The sequence below is a fragment of the Chamaea fasciata genome, unplaced genomic scaffold (assembly GCF_029207755.1).
Source record: "Chamaea fasciata isolate MVZ Bird 193981 ecotype frontalis unplaced genomic scaffold, bChaFas1.0.hap1 SCAF_3, whole genome shotgun sequence".
Taxonomy (NCBI): domain Eukaryota; kingdom Metazoa; phylum Chordata; class Aves; order Passeriformes; family Sylviidae; genus Chamaea; species Chamaea fasciata.
The window spans coordinates 65,428,543-65,452,724 of NW_027094088.1; the positions used below are offsets into that span (position 1 = coordinate 65,428,543).

The window sequence follows — 24,182 nt, forward strand, 5'->3', positions numbered from 1 at the left end:
ATGGCTAGTTATATTTTTGGTACCAAGGACAGGATAGAAATTCACTCCATCCCCAGGCATTTCCTGTTGTTAATTACCTGCAGGGAGAGCACAGGAGTGCTTAAGGAACTCTAATGCTTGTGTGTATCCTTATAAAAACTTTCACCTTACAGTTCTCAAGTTTATTCACCAAAGGGTCCCATTTTCTTTCTCTTAAGCTTTATCCCTGAAGAAAGAATGTAATGATTACCCTGAGATGCAAACATCCACACATGACGGTCCTGTCCTCTCAATCCTCATCCTTTCGCTGGGGTCTTGTCACGCACAGAAATGGATACCTGACTGAGCTGTCAGCTCAATGAGCACTTGTCTGTGTTTTGTGGGAAAAAAATGGCCAGATGGACATGACTTGCTTACGCAAGCTGTTGGGGGCTGCTGTTGAACAAAATAACATAAAACCTGTAACCTTTCAGCATGCTCACATACTGGGACGCTCTCAGAGTGAAACACCTAATGGTCTTCTTTTCTATTCCAGTATGGAAGCAAAGATTGAAATCCAGAAAACAGGCCTTACCTGGACAGATATTGTTCATCAAGGAAGATAAAGAACTAGCTCAGCTCAGGGGAATGGCTGAGACAGTGGGACTAGCCAATGCCTGTTATGCTGTAAGGTATGTCCTCAGAGCAAATGTATTTTCAGGACAAAAACATCTAAGAGGCCTTCCCTGGACCAGTTTTCATCAGGGCACTCATCCCTAAACCTCAAGGTAGAGTTAAGAGCTGTATGTTTGCTGCAGGGCAGGTCTGCTCCAAAGGATGTCCTGCCATGTTGCCCCTCTGGCACAGAGCCCAGCTTGGATCACCCCCAGCCCATCCTTCATGTCACCCTGGCAAAAACCACGAGTACACAGGAAAAGAAAACCTGGTGTTTTCCAGTAACTTCCAAAACATCCAGGCCTCACCTGAGCTCCCCTTAAATATACCTGATGAGACAAGTAGTACCAGCTTCATTTGAATTTTAATAGAATTTCAGACATCCTTAGGTATGAACAAGTGACTAGTTTTGCTGTTTTGTAGCACTCTTCCTTCTCAAGCAGAGATTGAATCATTGCCAGCTTTCCCTCGGGACAAACTCAACTTACACAAATTGTTAGGAAGTGGAGCATTTGGAGAAGTATATGAGGGGACTGCAGTAGATATCCTGGCAGATGGAAGTGGAGAATCCAAAGTAGCAGTCAAGGTAATCACAGTTGTGTATTTCTCTGGCAGCAGAATGGGATGGGCAGAGAGATCTGTCTCAGAGGTTTTACTTGAGGAATGGGTGTTGGGCTGATATGGGTATTTCCTTCCACAGTTTCTTGCAAATCTCTTAAAGCTCAGCCTTCTAGTAATTTCTGGAAAATGATATGTATTTAAGGCCACATCTATGTTGGATTGTTTTACTGAAGTGCCATGTGATAACTGTGATGATGACCAAATATTACCACACTTCTGCTTTCTGTTGAGCAGACTTTGAAGAAGGGTGCAACAGACCACGAGAAGAGTGAATTCTTGAAGGAGGCACACTTAATGAGGTAGAGACAGCTTTGTCCCTGGGCACCCTTCAAAGCTGGTATCCTCTGAGAGTAGTGGCTTTCCAGAAGAATGAAAGCAGAGCTTTCCTCTAAACAGATTATTGTGGCATTTTTGGGGTGTTCCCGTGTTTCTGCCAAACAAGTAACTCACTACAGATGAATATAATGGAACTAAAACTATAAATCTGATAAGCAAAATTTAAGATTCAATATGCTCACGTCATGGATTTATTTGGGATTGTACTCGTGTATTTCAGTATCTTTGCTCCCCTAAACCAAGTTAGTTGCTAAAGACAATTGGTCAGAATTTGGCTAATCCCATTTTACTGAAAGAAACAAATCAGAACAAACCGATGCCCCAAAGTTGTAATTTGCAGTGGAAAATATTTTTTCTAAATGTGCCACTAGGGGCTGCCACATACCCCTTCTATTGAGGTAGTGTTAAATTATGCATCTGTCACCACTGCAAGAATTTCACATAACAAGGTTTGTGTTTCAGCTAGAAATCTTTTTTTCTAGGGTGTCCCCAGAGACAAGAAGTTCAACTGAAGTTTTCAACGGGTAGTATAAGACTGACAGTGTAGCTTTAGTTTTTAGATGCACTTTTGCACTTCTTTGACTTTTATTTCACATGTGCAGAAGTAGAAGCAATTTTTTTAAAATGAAGGATTTCTTTCTGCACAGAAAGTGTGGTGTTATTAAACTGGAAATTGATTTTCACAACATCCAATTTTTTTTTGTGCTTACACACTTAAAAATATATATCTTGCATTTCTTGCCTTTTATGACACACTGTAACTGAATGACATAAAAGGCATGTTAAAACCAAAATTCAGCCGTGCCATTAAAGTGCAAATTAATGATAAAGAGTAAGAGCTGTCTGTAAATTCCTCATAATCCATCTTCAGTCTACCTAGCAGTCGTAAACACACTTAAGGTCTTTTTTTCTGTGTAGTGTGGAAATTATATGAACCCATAGTTAAAGTTTCTGAGGCTCTCCCCATTCTTTTTGCAGATAATAATCCAAACCCAGAAACCCTGGAAGAGTATATAATTGATTTTTTTTTGCATTGAATTGTAAACATTGACATGGGTCCATACATACACCAATACAATGAATCAGAAATTAAGACAATAGAAAAGTTTAAGTATTATATAATCCCCATAGTCATTAAAAGCACCAGCAGCAGTAGTAACAACAATGACAACGATAATAATAATAATGTATATTTTATATTATTTGAATATTTAATTTTTAATATAAAAATAATTATTCCATTATGGAGAGTTTCATGATTTTACTTGACTTTCATCTGTAAAGTCTCATAAATAAAATCAAGGGTAGAAAGGAAAAATAAGTGCATCTTAGTGCTTACAAACAGAAAAGGTATATATATCTTGTGCTTACAAGATGCAAATTGTAAGATATGTAAGTGCAACTTTTATTTTGCTGGCCTTTTTAGATATTCATTAAAATTTGGCTGGTAATATGCATGCTGACTCAGTTAAGATGGAATTATTTGTTCCTTTTTATTGCTCTGCAGCAAAGGGAAAATTGAGCTGTCTCTGTTTCAAAAAGTCATTTGATGTTGGTTATTGATGAGTCATTTGTGTGCAAATACACGTAGGAAATTCTCGTGTCTCATGTCCCATCCCTCGGGAAGTAAGGAATGACAGTTCAGTGGAAAAAGGTCTGCACTGCGTGCAAAGGGAAGTGCCAGGTGTTCCTTCCCCTCTTTTCGTTCCTGAAAGTGCCAAAGTTTGTCTGATTGAGAGGTATGTGCTAGGGGCCAGAGGGAACTGTCAAATTCTAAATTGCACTTTTTGCAAGACTCTTTGCCCACACCTGAGATTAGGTGAATTGAAAGAGATTAGAAGGAAAATGTCCCTCTCTTATTTGTTTGTTTACACTGCCGCATTTGACAGCTTTTTGGACACCATCAGTTCTCCCAATAGAGTCAAGTTTCTCTGACTGCTTGTTCAAGTGCTTTCATGCAGCAGTGAGAGAGGAAAAGCGTTTTCTAACACAAGTAAAGTGGTTGAAATAACACAGGCACTGACAGAGGCAATAAATATTCTTCATTCTTTGAAGAAAACTTGCAGTACTGGGAGTACTGATTGCTCTGTGGTAATCGCTGTCTTAGACACACAGGAACGATTGCAGGTATACTTAGAAGTATTCCTCATACGTATTTTGTTCCTCTGGCAAGGGTACTGTGAAAAACTGTCCCCCTCTGAACTGTGAAAATAATATATTGCACCTTGTACTTTTACTTTTGTGTATTTTTCTGAATCACCAGTTCTACTGTGAATACAGTAGTAAAAATACTCTATTAAAACAATGTAGATACCTTTACAGGTAATGAATAATCTTATTTCTAGAAGAAGTTGCCATTCAGCTACATTTCGTTGCTTTCTGGAAATACAATGAAGTGTGTTTTTTAATATGTGTGTATGCATTGGAGTGCCTGTCAAAGACAGTGCAAGTCTGTGTTTTGGAAAGATGTCCCTGAACTCTCCCCATGACTGAACAAATTTGGGCACTGAGAGCTACTGAATCATATTGTTCATAGAAGCAGGATAGTAAAGGCCAAACTGCTCATTCATTACTTGCAACTATAAACACTCTGTTAGCTGTCAACCAGCTGTATTTCTTGTATGTAATCATACAGTTGTTTCTTTCTGTTTAGCAAATTTGATCATCCTCACATTCTGAAGTTGCTTGGTGTGTGTCTGTTAAATGAACCTCAGTATCTTATACTGGAGCTGATGGAAGGAGGGGATCTACTTAGCTATTTACGAGGAGCCAGAAAGACAAAGGTAAACACCATAAGACTGTTCTTTTTAACCTGTAACTGCCCACCGTTTCTCAGGGTTTCCCTTTCTAAAAGTCCATGGTGACATTTAGCTGTTTCTGTACTTGCAAGGTCTGACCTGGCTTTTCCTTAACACCCTGGGACCTCAGTGTTCAGTGCTGACCTTTCAATCAGTGATGCTATGAAGAAGATTGAATGTCATTAGATCATTGACCAAAATTGTGCTTTCAGTCATGAGATGTCTGCTGGATTTCTCACTGTGAAAATCATAAACTGTCCCTTTGAGAGTGGTAATAGGTAAATGGTGGTCATGTGTGAGTGTGCAGATTAGGAATATGGATGGTATGACTGGAGGTCAAAATGAAATTTTATAGCATTATAGCAATTGTATAGTTCATTTACATAAACAGATCAAATCCAGTCAGTGTTTAATTCTACCAAGAGCCATATACACGTGTTCTATTAGAAAAATATATTAGACCGATTAATACAGCAACAAACAAACCTGATCTGAGAGCAGGAGGAAATTTTCAGGGTCCTATTTCTTCTACAACTCTGAAGGTGCTAGGGTATTCTGAACTGCAAATCAAACAGAATGTGTTCACCTTCCTTACGGTGCAGTGCTTTGACAATTTACCCTCCTTCAAATTAGCATTCACCTGAATGACATAGAGAGATTTTGCACCTTTGCTTTGACTCTTTTGGAAAAACCCTATACATTTCAAATGGGGAAATACATTTCAGTCAGGAAATCTTGCATGGGGAGTTTGTCATTCTGAGCTGGTAAAGCTGGAAGAAATAGCTAACTTCTGTCTTTGTTTCTTGTACCTCCAGAGCCCTTTACTGAGAGACACTGACCTCTTGGATATATGCTTGGATGTTTGCAAAGGCTGTGTCTATTTAGAGAAAATGCATTTTATACACAGGTACAGAACTCACTTTCTTAGTCTTCCCAGGTTTACCCACAGTACTGGGACTCATTATCTTACCCAGGAAAAAATGTCTAGAAAGATGTCACAATGTAACGAGACAGGAGAGAGCACTGGAGTAAAATCTAAAGCTATGCTTTTTTGCTAAATATCACTCACAGTTCACTCCCAAAATGGTGGGCTGCTGTAAGATCTGAACCAAGGACTTAACTGCACCCTAAGCAAGAATCATATCTGGTGCAACAGAGAGAAGGACAAGTGGAAGATCCACTTTGTCTGCCTAATGGGTAGCTTTAGAAGACACAGAACCAGACTTTTCTCAGAGAGGTACAGGGAAAAGATGAGAGGCAACGGGTTCAACAGCAAAGGAAATTAGATAATATTGTTCACAACATCCCAGATCAATCACTGAAACAGGTTGTCCAGAAGGGCTGTGTCATCTCCAGACTTGAATGTGCCAAACTTAACGGGGTAAGACCCTAAATCACTTGATCCAACCTTAGGGCTGTCTCTGAAGAGAATGTTGAGCCAGATAGCTTACAGACCTTGGTTTTTCTGCAACTCCATCCTCTTTCCTTTGCCTTACAAATCAGGGACTTGGCTGCTCGCAACTGCCTTGTGTCTGAGAAGGAGTATGAGCGTTCATCCCGGATAGTAAAGATCGGTGATTTTGGACTTGCCAGAGATGTCTATAAAAATGATTATTACAGGAAAAGAGGAGAAGGTCTACTCCCTGTCAGATGGATGGCTCCTGAAAGCCTTATAGACGGTGTCTTTACAAGTCACTCTGATGTCTGGTGAGTTATAGCAGCCATACAGCCATGGGGATAACCATACTGAATTCTGCAGCAAGAAAATATTGGTTTAGAGGAGGAATTACAGGGCTGTATATTGTCATCTCTAATAATTTTTAGGTTAGGGCAGATTTCCTCCTAAATGAAAGGTTAAGGATCTAATGAAATATTTGACACCATGACAGTATATTTCATGGATATATTTCTTTATGCTTTGAGCTCTTTGGATTTTGTCTGGAAGGAACTAGTGTCACTCAAACAATTTTGCACTTGTACCAGGCCCACAATGTGGTTTCTGCTTGATTGGGAAGTGAATTGACTGCCTTCATGCTGTTCTATTTTGTTTTCCATTAGGTTTATTGACATTTCCTTCCAATAGCCAAATACTTTGCCATTACATTTTCACCCTCTTCTAGTGACTTCTTTATTTTGAAGACCAGACCTTGCAGCAACATCAGGGAAAAGTCACAGTACTTTTCTGTGGAGGTTTGCTAAAAGTGTGTATTTGAGTGGCTCTGAGTTTATTGTGAAGAAGCAGAGACCACTGTCAGGAGACATGGGAAAAAAACCCCAGACTAAACCAGATCCATGAAATCTGATATTCACACAAGTTTAGATTTCTATGGCCACATGTGCTCAGCCCACTGGTCTTGTCCAAGTCCCCAGTGCCTGCACCCATCTATTTGACTGCTACTCTTGCACTTATCTAAGAAAAGTAGTTTAGTACTCTGTGCCAAACCAAATGAGGTGCTGATTGCTCCACAAGTGGTGCTTAGAAGAACTTGTCATTCTCCATTTTGAACCACACCTCTAGGGATTTCAAAACACTTGTTTATATGAGGACATGTTCAACCTGAGTGTTGCCCAGGGAAGATGCAGGCACTCAGTGTAGTTTGAGCTGCATGTCAGTGAATCTGGGAAAGCACCTCAGTTCTACACATTTATTTTAGCTATTCCAGAGGCTGGCTTAGGGAAAAAACCAAATTAAGTCTTCTTACTCCTAATTTTTCTTAGTCTTATTCTTAGATTATACACAATCTGTTAATAGGGAGATTTCATGATGACTATGGTTATTAAATTTTATCTTTCTTTTCCATGGTATTTCTCAGGGCTTTTGGAGTACTTGTGTGGGAAACACTCACTTTGGGTCAACAACCATATCCAGGTTTCTCCAATACAGAAGTTTTACACCATGTACGATCAGGAGGAAGGCTGGAATCTCCCAGCAATTGTCCTGATGACCTGTAAGTTAATTTTGCTTAAATGTTGTTGATAATATTTATAAGAAACAAGAGGTTTTTTGCCAGTTGGTCATCATTATGAAGATTAGTCATGCCCATGGAGAGCCCAACATCCTCCACTTTTGTTTCCAATGAAACTGGCCAACCTTCTATTAATTCATACAGTAGTCCAGCCTGTCAATAAGAATTTAAGGCATGGATCTGGTAGTACTGTGAGAACAGGCTGTGAGTACCTGAAGGTATTGGTTAGAAGTTAAGATGGCGCTAAGAAAGATTTTACTGGGCTCTGTACATCAGGTGTGTGTGGCTGAGGATAAAACTCTATTTCTTATTAGAACATATGTGAAAAATAAACTCTGCCCTTCATAGAGAGAACTCAAATAAGCCAATAAGAAAAGCTGAAGCAGTACAGGAAAAGGGACGTCTGCACTTCTGGTTAGTTTTAGCTGGACTGGATAAGTAAATCCTTCAATTTCTGTTTATGTCCTGAGCACAAAAGTCAGGTTTAATTGCAAAATTCTTGCAATTAACAGAATAAAATAAATACATCAAGTGGATCAAACCCATACTGACCAGAGGTGTATAAAGGAGGAAGCAGAACATGAGCTTAACAATCACTCAGTATTGCCTAATTTCATGTCTCAATTTCTTTATCACCCACTCAGCAAAAGCAGTCACAGCAATGCATGACAGCTGGTCCTACAAATAGAGGCTACTGAAAGTGAACAATTCTTACTCCCAGGGCTGAGGAAAAGACCTGAGAATAATTCTGTGATTGGCAAGCCAATATATTTGTAATAAGTCTTACACCAATTACCATGTTCTGAGTTTAAGAGAAAGTGATAATTTATCATTATGTAAATATAGCTGAAACACCATGTTAGCAATTAAAAACACATAAAAACCCCCAAACCAAGCTATAGCACTTGTAGGAACAGAAGAACTGAGGAAATTAGAATTTTATTTTAATAACAGAGGGAGAACTGGAAGTCACAGAACAAATGAAAGCCCAAAGAAGTTTTAATTGCAATATTTTCTGCGGAGAAAAGTTTCCTCAAAAAGTTTCTGACAGCTGTCTTGTGAATAAAAAAGCACAGGAGGCAGCTATGTCCATGTACTAGTCTGGCATTCAAATTTGAGCAAAGGCTCATGATTTGGGTTAAAACGAGCAACTAGATCTTCAGAAAAATCAAGAAATCTTTGCCTGAAATAATTTTTAAAGTCCCAGGTCTTGAATTTAGCATAGCACATAGATTTTAAGTACTGGACTGCCTGTTGTAACTTGTAGCATCAGTGCCTAGTAGTATTTTTTGAAAGCCAAAGAGCTGATGAGCTTAGACTCTTGTACCATCTTTTATCTCATTTGGTGAACGCTCAGCACCTGCATACAGCTTCTGTCAGTACCATAAACAGCTTTTTGCTGCTTTGCTAGGTCATTAATGGCATGCCGGAATTCTTGACATTCCTGCTTCCTTCCTTGTGGTTTTGAACCTGTATCAGGACATCAGCAGTCAGTAATTGTCTCCTCGGCACTTTGGCTTGCTCATTGTCATTTGACAAAACAAACCATCAGTGATAGGAAGAGAGTTCAAAGGCCAAAGTACTTCAGCTGAGAAGTGTTTAGGAATCTGTAGTAGGCTTACACTGCAAGTGCAAGTAGGGCTGGAACAGAAACCTTGGGGCTTAAAAGTATGAAGGAAGTGGGTTGTTTGGTTGATTTTTTATTTGGAAGGGGGAGAAATTCTTCCCCTTGCCTCCACAAGTTTTTGCTCCAGGGACTAATCACTTACTTTTCCCCAGAGAACTGTGGCTAGGTAAAGCTTGGTAATGAATTGAAAAGCGGCTTGGGGATGAGACACATATTGAAACGTGAATTAGATCTATGAGTGTAACTACATTTGCAGTCAGAGGTCCAGGTCTGGCACAGCCATTTGGGTATGAGGCTTGCATGCAAGAGGATGCCAAGGTTTGGACTGAACTGAGCTAATTTAACATAGATCCTCAAAAGCTGTAGATTACAGTCTAGAGAATGACGAATACATGAACCAGGACATTTGCCTACTTGAAGCTGCAGTTTCACCAAATGCTCAGTCCCGTGCAAACTCACACAACTGACTTTGATAAGAAATTTCAAATTGGTAACTAATGATTTTTACTATTTGTTTCTGGGAATAATCCCTTGATGGGATTAAGAGAGTGAGGGAGAAGAAGGTCTTGCACAGAATGCATCAGATGAAATTAGGGGCTCCTCATCATGACGAATTTTCTCCTTTTCTAAAAAAATCAAACATCAGTTGTATTTCCCATTTCATGTGTGAAAAAAAATAGGTAATGCTTGTAGCTTCTGTGCGCTATAGTGCATTTCAGGAATGTTCACATTCTGCCTCCATGTCAGATACTGAATATTAGTTCTTTGCTTTTCCAGGCTCTTGAATTCTAACTAGACCCACATAAGCAGCTCTGTTGGACATTTGGTTGTTACCCCCAGATAAAACACAGGTGTGAAGTGTAGGTGTGTAAGCGTACGTCTAGTGTAAAAGTTAGTTCTTAAACCTAACATAAACCTTTAGCTAATGTTGTGTTTGGAACTGTTGTTTTTAATTTTTTCCTTACAGGCTTTCCTCATGAAGTAGGGGAGTCCTCTGGGTTTCTTTCTCATGCTGAAGTGATGCACTATTTGCTAGCCCTTTTCTGGCTCCCCAAAAATATAGGAATATGTTCAATCTGTCACTTGTTTCTTGGCATGTCCTTCACCCTCTTGACTGGTCTCATGCATTTCTGAGCTAATGAAAGTTAGTGCCATATGACTTAAAACTTTGTATGTCACAGAGTGTCTCAAAAGCTAAATGTCATGCCACAAATAGCTGTACATGTAAAAATTTGCAGCTGTATTCTGAGACAGTATGAAAGTTTTTGTCATTAGAAACCAAAAACCTATCTGAATTAAACACTTAGTGAAAAATACCAGTACTGATATTTTAAGCCAATCACCAAGTAATTTGATTTAGGAAATAAAAATATGGAATATAATTAAAAGGAGAAAATTACAGTACTGAATTACTGTTTTGGCAGAAGTTAATACTCCATAGTAAAACTGAATAGCTTTATAAAGCAGACTGTCCAATAAAAAAATAGTTATTTAGAAAGACAGATTAGTGATAGGAAACAAAACAAAAATATTCATAATCCACACTTGTGATGTTTTTGTTTCATAAATAAAAAAGGGTAAATTTAGATTGTATACAAGAAGGAATTATTTTACAGTATGAGTGATGAAACACTGAAAAAGATTGCCCAGAGAAGTTGTGAACACTCCATCCCTGGAACTATTCAAGGCCAGATTGGGTGGGGCTTTGAGTAACCTGATGTAGTGGAAGATGTCCCTGCACGTGGCTGGTGATCCTTGAAGGTCCCCTCCAGCCCAAAACATTCTAGGAGTCCATGATTTCTGTAAAATTTCCTGTTTCTTTCTTGGTCACTGGCTGGCTCTTTCTTCCACAAGGCTCTGATCGTGAGAGTCCAAGTGCCAACCTGCTGAGGCACAGCACCTGAACTTATGTTTTTTCCTGGATATCCTACCAGCAAGCATGACCAGAAAGAAGATTGTTTGACTTCTAGCATCCAAGGCTGGAATTCAGCGTGACAGACACTTTGTTGGCAGCAGAAGGAAAACCAATTATTTAACCTTATTTTGAGTCCTATTCAGTCCTTTTCCTTCTATATTTCTGGTGTCATCAATAACCAGTACATCTGAAATTAAGCAGGTAAAGTGATTCAGAGTGTTAGGAAGCCACTACCACTTTTTAGATTCTTAAAATGGATTCTCAAAATTTCCTGGAATCCTTTTGAAAAGAACAGAATTACTCTGTTCAACTTGAAAACCACAAGAATACAGGTTGATGAAAAGGAGTTTTGATAAAATTTTTCTACTCACCTTCTCACTTGACACTAATATTTTAATGAAAAATATAATTGAAAAATCAGAAGTCAAGCGATTCCTCCCAGCTGTCACTAAGGGCTTTTTAAGATGCCCAGTTGTGGTGAAGGGCTGCAGTCTTCTTTTTAAGGTGGATAAGTGAGGATCTGAGCCAGGCAATTCATTTCACATAACAGATTAACGCCTGGTATCACATAGCAGCAGATCTGTAAGATATTTGTCAGGGGAGGTTTTGAACTTAAGGCTTAGAGGTAAATGCTCCGCATTCCAGATGCAGCTTCCTGAACCAGCCTTTCACTGTCCGCTCTCTGGTTTTGAGACTCTAAGACCTCTTTCCACTCCCGACACTTAGCCTGTCCAGGTGTTGGCTGTGTTTTGGTTTTCAGCCTGTCTCTCCCTGGCTTTTGTAGGATTTAGTTTTGTGTAGCATAAACTCACCTTGAGAAAGGAAAAAAACCCAACCCTACCATTTCGACAAAGAGGAGGTATATTTTCCACTAAGTGGTAGTGATAGTGTTGTACAAGGTGGGCTGGAATCCCTGCACCCAGAGGAAATTCATACCATTTTTGCCTTTGGAAAACGTATGCCTTGAACTTCGTCTGAATGTGAAGTAGCTTGAAGGAGGATTAAATAAGTTGAAAACTTCAGGTTCTTTTCTGATTTTACACTTCCTTTTTTAAAGTTTTTTTTCTGTGAGAGAATTTCCTCCTTGTCTGCTTTCTTAGAAAGTATTCCTGACTTCTTTGGTGTGAGTAGATGTTCATGACAACTGTGACTTTTTAAAAAAATGGTATATCTGCTTCCAATCTCAAAAAATCCATCTTCGAAAAATTAAGATCTTTCATATTAATTATTCCCGACTTTAATTTGATCTTTAATTTTATTTTTCATTGCCTCAGCAGCTGATGATAATCTTTGTACCACACAGAAAGTTTTCAGGCCAAACTTGCTTCTCAGATGTTTTATGGTAAGTGTTGAGATGAATGATTCTATTACCATTTTTGTTTGCATTTAATTTTTTTTTTCCAGATGTGATTTAATGATAAGATGCTGGTCCCAAGAACCTCACAACAGACCTACTTTCTCTTATATTCATGACAAACTGCAAGAGATAAGACACTCTCCACTGTCCTTCATGCACTGCCTTGAAGACAAAGAGGCATCAACTGGAGTCATCAATGAAGCTTTTGAAGGTGAGTCTGGGCCAGCACCCAGTATTCTTGCGGCTTTTGCCCTGTAAGCAAAGTGCTTTTCATTGCATTTGCCACTGCCTCAAATTCTCTGGCTGTTAAATGGAAACGGCAAAGATTTACCTCTATCATGCTCAACTTGTAAAAATTCATCATGTGCCTGCTAGGTACAAGGAGTTAGGTAAAGGATGTGTAAGATTACCAAACAAAAAAAAGGCCCAATGAGGTTGTAATTAGGCCTTACTCATGGAGACATCCAATTTGCATCTAAATTCTTGATAGTTCACAACCCTGTTCCCTAAGTTCCTTGCAGAGCCAGGAGTGCCTTAGTAGATTTCTGTATGGAGATCTGTCCCAATTTCAAAGACATCTGCAACCTCTCTGTGAGCTAAACATGGCCATTAGGCACTTCCTCTAGGAGTACTGAAAGTGAGGCATAATTTAGGCACCCTAGTAAGGTAGCATTTATCCAGGCCCAAGCCTTGATCGATTCTGGTCTTACCTATTCTCTGCACATTGTGAATGAATAAACTAAGTGATGTTAGGAAAGGCGTACTTAACATATGGGACACAACAAAGCTCAATTATATAAGAACATTTTTAAGGTTGTGAAGACAGGAATTAAGAAAAAAGCTAAATTTGAAGTTGTCTGTGCAACTGGGATGTATATCATCTAAATATGGAAATTAACATCCTGTCTGGGCCAGAACAGCAATCTATTCACACCCTGCAGTAACTCCTGACTTACTAAATATTGAGGAAAAGTGAACAATATTAGTAAACAATGTGATCTGAACGCTACAAAAAGAACGTTTTTATCAATTGAAATATTTCACTTTTGTTTCACAGATTTTTCATTTAATCTGTTTGCATGCTATAGTTTTATAATTAAAAATATTGAATGGTAAAAGAACTACTTTCCATTCTAGGAAAACCAAACCTGACTGTTTCTAAAATAAATAAAGGCTGAGTTTTGCTGGTGATTTTTTGTGGGGTTTTTTTCTCCCTTCACAAATTTTTACTGAACTAGGAACTCACCCTGATTCACAAACAGTTTTGATACTTCAGTACTTCAGGTTTTCTTATAAACTTCATGATCCATCCCAGGAATTCCACAGTACTCAATCACACAACTGCACAGACATTTTTCTTCAGGATACTATCTATATTCAATTCACTGGCATTGGCCAATTATTGCTTAATTTGATATTTTCCTAATCTTTATCATTTGGTGAAGCTTTACAAATGTCAGCTTGTTTCCATTGTAGTTTGTCTTTATGTCAAATCCAGTCTGTTCATGACATGTTTACGTTACAAGTCTAAAAACTTTATTAAGACATGAAGGGGCCAGCACAGATAATATATCATTTCATGCTTTTTTAACAGCCGATTTTGCACCCTTATGCTCTAATAAAAATCAATTTACATACAGTGTAATTCCTGTATTTCTTTAAGGGTATCTTAGCTTTCAATAATGATATTCAGGAAAGAGATACTTGGTCTGGCACAAATGTAAGCCTGGCATTTGATCAGGAAAGGATTACAGCCAATTAATTAGGCACTATGCCCAAGCTAATAGGCCTTACATTTTGGATGGACTTTATCTCACCTAAATACAGCTGTCTACAGGCTAGGACTTTCGTAGGATACTCTTCTAGGTAGCTCTGTACTCAGAAGCAGAAAGTGACAGCTCCTGTTTTTTGGGCATGTATCATACCAGGAAAGGGGCCACCTTTTGCCTTGCTCTTCATTGACGATGGCTGGCATCCCAGTGACTTGCCATATTTAATTTGGTTCACACAGAATCACAGGGTGGGTGAGACTGGAAAGGACCACTGGAAGTCAACCAGTCCAACATCCCTGCTCAAGCAGGGTCCCCCCAAACACGTTACTCAGGATTGTGTCCAAAATACAATATCTCAGCTATGGTATCTCAGACTAGATGTTTAATTTTCAGATGGCTGCAGGAGCACAACATCCACTGGACACAGACCTGTACTGACTCAATTGCTTGCACCCACTCCTGAGCTAGTTTGGTTTCCCGGCTTACGCATCTCATCTCTGTGTTCCCTAACTCAACAGGCAACAGAGACATGAAAACTAATAGAGTTAAGAAGTTTTTGTGGCATTACATCAGTATCTGTCAAAATCTTTAGCAGGGCCGAAATTTCTAGAGAAACCTTCCTCTCTGCTGCTTGGAGCTGGGAAAAGGGGCTGGAATGTTGGTTCCTGTGTTTGTGGTGGAGCAGGCCTGGCACAGATGTAACTTGAGAGAGTTTTAGTTTCAGTGCAAGTCTCTGCTTAGCATGTGTCAGATAAGCCTGATCTTTCTCCAGCTGTTAACTTGCTCAATCTAAGCAAATAATTACTTTCACTGGGATAACAAACACTTGTTCTTAATGTTAGAAACATTATTTTGCCAAAATTTCAGGTTCTGCCACACTGCAGAGGTTACAGAGAAAAAGCCATTGTTTTGTTTAATTGCCAGGAACATAAGTTTTATTCCAAATTACCAAGTTGCAAAGGAAAACATGGAACTTCAGAACTTCTTGGCACACTCTCTTCCTGAGCCTCAGACCTTTCCCCACCAGCTGCCACGTTCCCTCTTCCCCCTATTCTTCCCTTTCCATATGTTCTGCCCAGCTGCTGTTACTACAGACCCGTTGCTGGATCTGCATTGGGAGAAGAAGTCAAAGCAACTGTTTTCATGCTTCCATTCAATGTGTTCATGCTTCAGTCCTCAAAAGTCCTTCTTAACTTCTCCTCAGGTTCATTTGGTGATTCTCATATAGAAAATACCCATCTGGAAAGAGGGTAGCTTGAATTTTATTCATCTACATGTCATCCTTCCACTTAAAGGGATTTTAAAAGACTAAACACTTGACTAGCTCTTTACATGTCTCTACAATGCACATACATATTTTCCTCTATATTTATAGTTCACCTGTGGGTTATCTCCCTCTTTCCCCATGCACAGCCTTAATAAACCCATTAAAATGTTATGCTGTTTACTTGACTGAAGCCCTAGAGTCCTCATGATGTCTTAATGTTGCTGGATTATCTGATCAGGGACACATGCATGCTAGTTTTCTGTAGCTCTCCAGCTTTGAATTAATTTGTTTGTTTTTCTGCCTGCATGTAAATCTCATATAGTGGAATTCAGTGAGATATGGGCTCCAGAAGTGAGATGGATTTAAGCAAGAAAAGGCCATTTAGGTTCTACTTGAGTTTCCAGACTAAAATGTATGCTCCACTATGACCCTGTAAAAAACAGTTTGGGGCATGGAATGTGTCTCAGACTGTAAGTTGCAACACATCAGTTAGTGATTTTTAAAATTTGCATTCATTTCTAGCTGGGACTAAGTCAAGGATTTCTTGTGTTCATAGTAGGAGTAGTAGAAAGAGGACAGCCAAAACAAATAATCCAAAAATCTGTTCCATGATTGATTGTCCTCAACAACATTTTCCAAAAATGCTACACGGTCATTGGCCTTTGTGTGTAATGAAACTCCAGTCAAGAGCCTCCAGCCAAGAAATGTTTGTTCTCACCAGGTGACCTAGTTCCAAAAGAAAGAGACAAATGTCAAGCAAAGTGAAATTACATACCTCAAGATAGCTGAGATACGTAGCCTTACAGGGAATCATACATCTTCCAAATTTTGTTAAGTCTTACCTACCCATAGGAGCCACACTTCTAGCAGATCCATACACGCTGTTGGTGATTTCATAGGTGGGAGAGCTGAAGAACATTAGATTTTGTCAATAACCTCAATGCCAGTGCAGTGTGACACAGAGACAACAAGTGTGGGTAAACCAATACAGGCAGTCTGCTAGTGAACAGCATGCTAACAGGACAGCATGGGAATGGCAAAAGGGGCACATGCTGTGTTATTGCAAGAATTACCCTTCTAAAGCAGGCATCAAGTGTCAATCAACACGCCTGAGCAATACCAGCACCTCCTAGCACTGCTGCACTGGGAGGGAAGCAGACTCAGGACCAGGGTCTACCAGTTTAGAGTTTTTCCTTCTTGTTCTGACAGGCTTTCCCAAGACATTGATTGTGGGCTTAAAGTAGCAGTAACAATATTTATCTGAGTGAGGGCAGTACTATCCAGCTGGAGGACTGAGACACCAGTGGATTTTGAATTCTATGGGAATTTACTGAGCACAGGCCCCGTCACCAGAGTTGCCATTCATTGCTGAAAGATAGTCTGCTCTTCCCCCAGTTCCAAGAAGCCCAGCATGCTAGAAGGACGGCCCTGCATTGCTGTTAAAATAACTGGACCATCTATTTTCAGGCATCAGTTTTTACATTTGCACATATAAGACAGCACTATAGCTTTTCAGGTCCTGTGAGTGCCCCTTTGCAGATGGAAACACCTGTTTGATTTGGCAAACACTTTTCCTGACATCAGACAACTGGGCATTAAGCAGCTGGAGCGACTTCTTGCCTTTATGACCTAGAAGGACTATTCTTATCAGGGGTGCTCTCCACAGTGTCTTTTGGACCTATATGGAAAAGATGTCTAATTGCTCAGAAAAAGAGGCTCCTCTGGCAAGAGGAAATGCCAGGCAGTTGGAGAAAATCCAGGATGAAAGACTAAAGACTGAAAGGAAATTTATTTGGCCTCAAAACCATGATTTTTAAATTCTTAAACTGGAGATATTGCTTGAAAAATGTGGGAAGATATGAGAGTTAGAATTTAGGAATGTTTCTTTTTTTTCATTTTTCTTTCCAAAACCAGTGTATTTATTTCTTCAGAAGTTCAGGTACTTGCTAAAAATGTCATTTGTGGTTTTTTTAAATCTCTGTGCAAAATGTTGCACTGAGAGGAGCACTTGATATTAAAGCTAGAATCAGCAATTTCATCATCAACTGTATGTTTGTACTCTGTACTGACTATCTGTTTTCTGTTCCCCGTGTAAGAGTCACCAGTTTATTTTCCTAAACACAACTGCCTTTTAAAAACTACTCCACACACCTTTCTGAACATAAAGTAATCACTAGGGCAAGCGGAAGCTTCTCTAAAGCAGATGTGTTGATAAGGGACATTTTTAGTACCGTGTATTTAGTCTCCTTTGTACTTTTCTGAAATTTAGTAATCCTCTTCCTCACTTAGCTTAGTGAGTGGCTGACCCGAAGCTTACAGAGGTCAGAGAAAAGGCTGCTTCCAAAAGAAAGTGAGCAGTTACAAAACTGCAAGAAAAGGGGAACTGGTGGTGTAATCATTTCTTATTTGTACTCCAGACAAATGGTGTTTGATTCCAGAGAGTGCACATGAGCCATATGATGCTGCAAGAAAAGTAACACCAATACTTTGCCGTAGACCAAGGGAAAAAAATCAGATGGTATAAGACTGTAAGAACTGACATTTGTGTAGACAGATGTGGATAGATATAGGCAACTAAAACATAAAGACTGCATTTACACTGGGTGTCTAGGCTGTTTGACATTCACCAGAGACTTGTAGACATATTCAGCGGATGTCAATGTGTAAAGGCAAGGATGTGGATTAAGAATCTCCACAAAGCAATTTTCTCCTCCTTTCTGTATTAACTGTAAAGACAGCCTAGGCAAGGAGCTTAAATTGGACATTTGAGACGTGAGGGGTTAAAACTTGGTAAAAGGAATCCTTTTTTGTAACCTGGAGAAAGGGAGTGCTTTCCTACTTGTATAGCCTTACTGCAAGGCAGCAAATGTGGAACTGGGTTGGGTTTTCTTTGTGCATTTATATTATAAATTTTAATAAACTAGATAAGAAGCAGGTTTATGTTTGTAATTACTAGGACAGTAACTCTTGCACACAGAGATTTCAGTACACAGGTCTCTAAAACATATATTAAAATAAAAAGAAAGGTACTTCTTCAAGCAGATTAGGGCAGGGGAAATGTAGGGTGGACAAAAGTCTCACTTTTAGCACTTTTAGTGTCTGACAGAAGAACGAAGCTCAGTGAGTCATCCTCAAACCATGCAAGATCATATGTTTCATTAGGCAGGAAACACTGATACATAATACAGAGTGGAGTATTAAAACGGATATATATTTGTTCTATTTATATTCTTACTGGCTATGTGCAGAAACTGAAGCACAGCCCCTCCAGTTCCAGGTGGCCATCAGGTATCAGGAAATACCCTCTATACAGGAGCTGTCTCCTTGAGCTAACAACGTAGTTGAGGCAAAGAAGTCAGGGTTCAATAGCCACCTTTTTCACCCTTAACAAAGATATGTCATCAAGTGTTTCTCTTGAATGTGTTCACTGTGGGGATATATCTTTCATCCATCCCAGTGAGTCTTGTTTACTGCCACATACATTGTACAGCAGGGACAAAGGTAGGAGTATGAATGAGAAAAAGAGGAGAGTATCACTGAGAAACAGTGAATGTGGCTGGACTTCCAAATACCTTACCATACTAAAGGTGTTAAGCATCATATGGGATTATGTCACCCGGAATTAGTAACATCTCAGGCTAGCTACTCAGTTGGTGTAAATTGGTGGCACCCCACTGGTTTCAATGGAACTTCATTAATTTATTCTAGCTGAGGGTCTGGCCCTGAAATAGCTGTAATATAAGATCAGCATCTCTAGATCAGTTTATTCAGTCTCAACCAATCAGCTTTTCTACTGACATTCTTTCTCTTCTTAAATGTTGTCACCTTCTTGAATTCAAACACCAAAACCCCCTCATCTGCTTATCAAGACATCACAAAAATTTGCACCCTTCCAGGCAGGACTTCAAAACATGTTGTGAGCCCCCAAAGCTTACCAAGCAGGCAAGGAAAGGCAGGATCCACAGCTGGGCTTGGCACTGTGGCTGCCCTGCCGCAGGAAGAAGCCGACTAAGATGCTGGGATCGGGAAGGGGAAAGCACAGATTTTATCAGGTCAGGGCCGGTCTTCTCAGAGGAGGCTAAGCAAACAAACTCTATTCCTCATTAGTATGAGTCAGGCGATCATTGTTCCTTGTGTCAATTAATGTGGGGCTCTCTAGAGCAAGCTTCTGCCTCTCCCCGGAGAGAGGTGCTGTAATTCATTTACCTGCAGCTTGGCTCAGATGTGCTTTGTGCACAAGTTCTAAGCGCAAGCTTTAAGCTTTAAGCATAGCTCTACTAGGAAAAATGTCCAGCAAGGTCAAAGCCACTTACATGTAGGACCTGAGACGTGTGTCTGTGCAGTAGAATGCTGAGCTTTGAACTTGCCATTTTAGCTATCAGAAGCAGCCTGCCTGGGACAGCAGAGAGCTCAGTGGGATCCTGCTTCTCAGTGGGGTACTCCTCAGCCTGTACAAAGCTCTGGACTGACAGAGCAAGCCTGCCTCGTGCCCTGAGGTAGGTTGGTTAAAGCAAACGTGGGTAACTCTACACTATGCAGCAGTTCAGGGTGTAGACAACCCCTCAGAATTTAAGCCTGTAGCCATGCTGACTCTCCAGCATGACTTCAGATTTCATTAAGGTGCTCCTTGGACGTCTCCTCTTGGGGTGTTTTGTTGACTCAGCCCAGCTTTGCTTGTGAAATCTGAGGGGACCACATCACATGGTTTATCCTGCATTTACTCACGTATAACCCAGCATGACTGTACATCAATCAACTAATTTTAGCGATGTTAAAACTGAAAAGAAAATAATGATATCTCATAAGTATACCAACCTGCCTCTCCACTCCAGTTTCTCTCTATCTTCCTTCAATTTTTAAACATTTTTTGGAAGGGCCTTCCAAAGATTATTCTGAATTCTCTGAATTAGCTTATGGCTTTCCAGGGTGCTGGTGGTGCTTCTGGTCCTCATTTCTGGGGGAATTTCACAACATATCATGATTTTTTTCTTCACTCACTCATTTTTAGTATATTCTGTCTTCATCCATTCTTCTGCTCCAACTAGATGAGCAAAAAAAATTTGCTTGCTTTGCTGACTTACATAACAGCCAAGCATTGTACTATATAACTTGAGATTTTTGTGTAGCTTTGCCTTGTACAGCAGAATGGTGCTAAACTTTCATCAGTGCTGAACATTGCACTAGGAGGTGACTCGACAGTGAAGGAAGGAGCACTTGCAGTCAAAAATGTCACTGTGAAAGTAGCAATGTATCTTACATATGTCATAGGAGAAAGGTCATCAATATTATATCCTTCCTCTATCATTGGATATGATAAGAATATTCTGCAAAAATAGTATTTCTTTCTTATTGCATTTCCACAGCTCAAAAAGTAAACCCAAGACAAGGTGTTTGATTTTTTAGCTCTTTTTTTTCTGTAATGAGAAACACAGTGGCGCATAAGCTGAAAAAGGATTATAAAATTTTATATATTCTGTAGTTCTTCAGACCTGTTGGGGAAAGAATTAGTAATGTATCTATATATCTGGTAAAAATATCTCAGTGACCTCATACTCACATTTGTGTAAACATCACCTCATCAGTTCCAGATACTTATACAGGAAACAAATCTGAATGCTCCTCTAGTGTTCTAAACTTAGGCAGGTCAGCCGGCATATGTCTGGTCTGTAAATACCCTGTTTTACTTGGGCCCTTATTTTAAGGTTTCCCTCTTAAGAGTTTGCAGCAAATGTCCCCTCAGCATTTGCCTGTGTGTCCTTTCCAAAGCAACATGTCCCTGAAGGTTGCCATTAAATTAAACAAAAAACTGACAATGAGCTGAATTGGTTGGTAAAGGCTCAGTTGGAGCTGAATTACTAAATATGGCTGTAATAGCCCTGAACTGACAAAGTGGGTATCAAATGATTTCTCATTGCTGTCAGTCACTGTGGTATGTGACCACAGTTTGCTCTGTGTCCCAAAACCCATCTTGTTAACAGGTTTCTAAATTCAAAATTCTCTTTTAGACTTTTCCTGATAATATTTCCTATGCTAAAGGACTCCAGCATGTGGAATAAATTTCTGACTTTATAGCTTGGGGTGATGTGTGGTTATAGTGACATAATAAATTGTGTGTTCCCTGGTGGAATAGCACAATGCTTGGGATTCCTTTGAACAGATAACTCTGAATTTCACATGCTTAATTTTTCACTTATGAAGTAAAATAAGGAGGGAGTGTTATAAAAGAAGGTACATGTTACAAAAGTAAATGCAAAAAATAGTAGCAGTTATAACTTGGCCTTTTAGTTAACAATTTTTATATTTAAAAAAAATTATATCCCCTCCAATAGATTTCAAGCAACTATGTATATTTGAACTGCATCAAATTAGGGAAAAAGGGAAAGTTTTTAAAAATGTGTAAAGCACAGTGGAATGCCAAGTTTAAGTTTCTAGAAGGGCAGAATACTAGAGAGACAGAAGTCTAGACTAGTCCTCTAAAGAGACAGTATATAATGATTTTGTAGATAGAAAACTGCCAATGTTACAGGACTCTTTAACAGTAGTACTAGCAGGATTATTACAAAGGCTCAGATTAAAATCACTTTAGCTTTATGCCTCTTTACAAGGAAAAGAAGCAAGTCATATTCACGATAGTATTGCTGCCTCTGGAGGTATTAACACTGATAAGCAACCTTCTCCAAGTGATTTACTTAAAGTTCTGGTCCACACAGAAAATAGCAGAAAATAAATTTGAATCATCATTCTTATGAGGTCGCTAGACCAACTTTCTCCAACAGTGTCTGATTTTGTTTGCTTTCTAATACTATATGTATATTACTGGACTGTTGTATTTCCCTTTTTTTTGGTTGTTTTTTTTTTAAATATTTTTTGCTCTTCTTTTCTGTTTTTTTTTTTTTTCCTTTTAATGCAGATAATGATATCCCTTGTGCAGACTCAGACAGTGTTCTTTCAGCCAAAGTAATGGAAACAAGGAATCAAGAGGGCTTAAATTATTTGGTACTGGTCAAAGAAGGCAACCCAGCTGAAGAATGCATCAATTCTGCTGAAATGAGTTAAATCTGGTTACCTCTGTTTAAGAGAGTGAAAGAAAAGAAAAAAATTCTTCAAAGAAGACATAAGCCAAAGAAAATATTCTGAATGTCATCATACTTACAGAAGTGTCTGAAAAGGAAAAAAGCAACTCTTTAATAAAACTACCAGAAAACATAATAAGGTCCAGAATGGTGTGTATCAGGTTTAGACAGTGATTACATAGCCTGTGATTTTCTATATTTTGTGGTTTGGGTGATTCACCTGATAGTTTAAAGCAAAAAAACATGTATCAGAAAGTGAGATATTTTACTGTTGTATTGATTAAGTTTATGCAACCACATATGCCTCAGGCACAAGGCAGCCCTTCCAAAAAAGGAGTACTGGTATGCTGCTTCAAAGAACAGAACAGTTTGTTCATGGATAAAACCAAACAGTTGAAGTCTAACTTCACTGTACACAAACAGGATTTTACAAACTGAAAAAAACAACATAAACACCAAACTCCGGGTCAGAAAGCAGTTGAAGAAGGGTGACCAGGTTGTCCGCTGCTGCACGTGGTCTGTTTCCCTACTAAATTTAAACAAATGTTTGCAATCATCTTGCATATTAAGTTGCACAGCAATTGATCTGTGAGTCTGGACAGTCCTGTTTTCTGACATTTCTTCTCCTTGTTAAATCTTCATCATCCTCTTTTTTTTTTTTTTATCAGACTGGATGAAAGGAAGTACTCTTCCTTGGTGTGTTTGGAGATCAACTGAAAATATATAATAAAATTTTATACAAAGAATTATTGAATAAAAGACAGCAATAAGCTTTTTCTAGCCTTTCATCATGAGCAGTAGTTTGGAAATTATACAGAGTTATTCCCTGACATCTTTCAGGAAGCTATAAACATGCTATAATTTTAAGCAAATATTTGATAATGAGGCACACTGGAGAGTAGTAAAGGTTCTTTCTGATGTCAGAATGTATACATTTGTAAGAAGCAACTCCACTGCAATCAAGCTCCAGAAGTTTCTTAAATGGAGATTCAACACAGATGAAAAAAAAATTGGAGTCTGAACATTTTACTAAAATGAAGTAGAAATCAAGATATTTTGAAATAGGATTCTTCAGAGTCTCTGAAAAAGCCCTTCCAAGCATTATATAAATACTTTTCTTCATCTACAAATCAGTGTAAAAGACAGATTTGCTAAGAAATACAATTGCAGCACTCCACTATGCTCACCGAACTGTGAGCAATGGATAAACTAATAAATACTGTATTATGTTTCCTTCCTCTTCTAGTGCTGCTTGATTGGTTATACAGCGATTCCTTCCATTTCAGTAATTTAAAAATTACTAATATTTGCTAACCTATGACATGTGCTGGGCAGAAACCAGGAGGATCCCTATTCTGTAACCACCACACCTGAATGTGTTCTGTGTGCATGGTTTCACTTAAGTCAAGAAGACTGCTCAGTCAGCAAACCACAGACAAAGGTTTTGAACAGCAGGACTCCCTACAATAGTTTTTTCTTTAGCAGGAGAAACCTTCAATCCTCCCAAAATTTTTTCAAGACAATACCTTTCACAGGCCTCGTGAGCACCTGTGATGTGATATCCCAAGTCAATTCAGTTTTGTGTAGGTCTGCATTGGAAAAGAACCCTGGAAGAGCCTAACCAACCTGTGTGAACTGGGTTAGTGGGCAAGATGAGCATCAGTGATGGAGAGCAGTCAGGAGCAATGCCCTCCAGGTCTTGAAGCAGTCACAAATATACAAAGCAGCACAGAAGGAAAAAGGGGAAGATAATTCTAGTTGCATTCACGTTTTGTAAGTGTTTCAAGACAAGCCTAATTTTAATGAAAAATTTAGCA

General features: G+C 39.0%; 1 protein-coding gene across 1 annotated transcript in view; it reads left to right on the forward strand.

Annotated features, from left to right (window-relative positions):
• Positions 1-23,153, forward strand: part of ROS1 (ROS proto-oncogene 1, receptor tyrosine kinase) — a 69,664-nt gene extending 46,511 nt beyond the window's left edge. Inside the window, exons 36-44 of the mRNA XM_066180501.1 lie at positions 515-650; positions 1,057-1,219; positions 1,489-1,553; positions 4,244-4,373; positions 5,204-5,295; positions 5,892-6,095; positions 7,202-7,336; positions 12,301-12,464; positions 22,203-23,153. Of these exons, the coding sequence (XP_066036598.1) occupies positions 515-650; positions 1,057-1,219; positions 1,489-1,553; positions 4,244-4,373; positions 5,204-5,295; positions 5,892-6,095; positions 7,202-7,336; positions 12,301-12,464; positions 22,203-22,348 (1,235 nt within the window). The 3' untranslated portion in view covers positions 22,349-23,153. The remainder of the gene's footprint in view (positions 1-514; positions 651-1,056; positions 1,220-1,488; positions 1,554-4,243; positions 4,374-5,203; positions 5,296-5,891; positions 6,096-7,201; positions 7,337-12,300; positions 12,465-22,202) is intronic.
• The last annotated feature ends 1,029 nt before the right edge of the window (positions 23,154-24,182 follow it).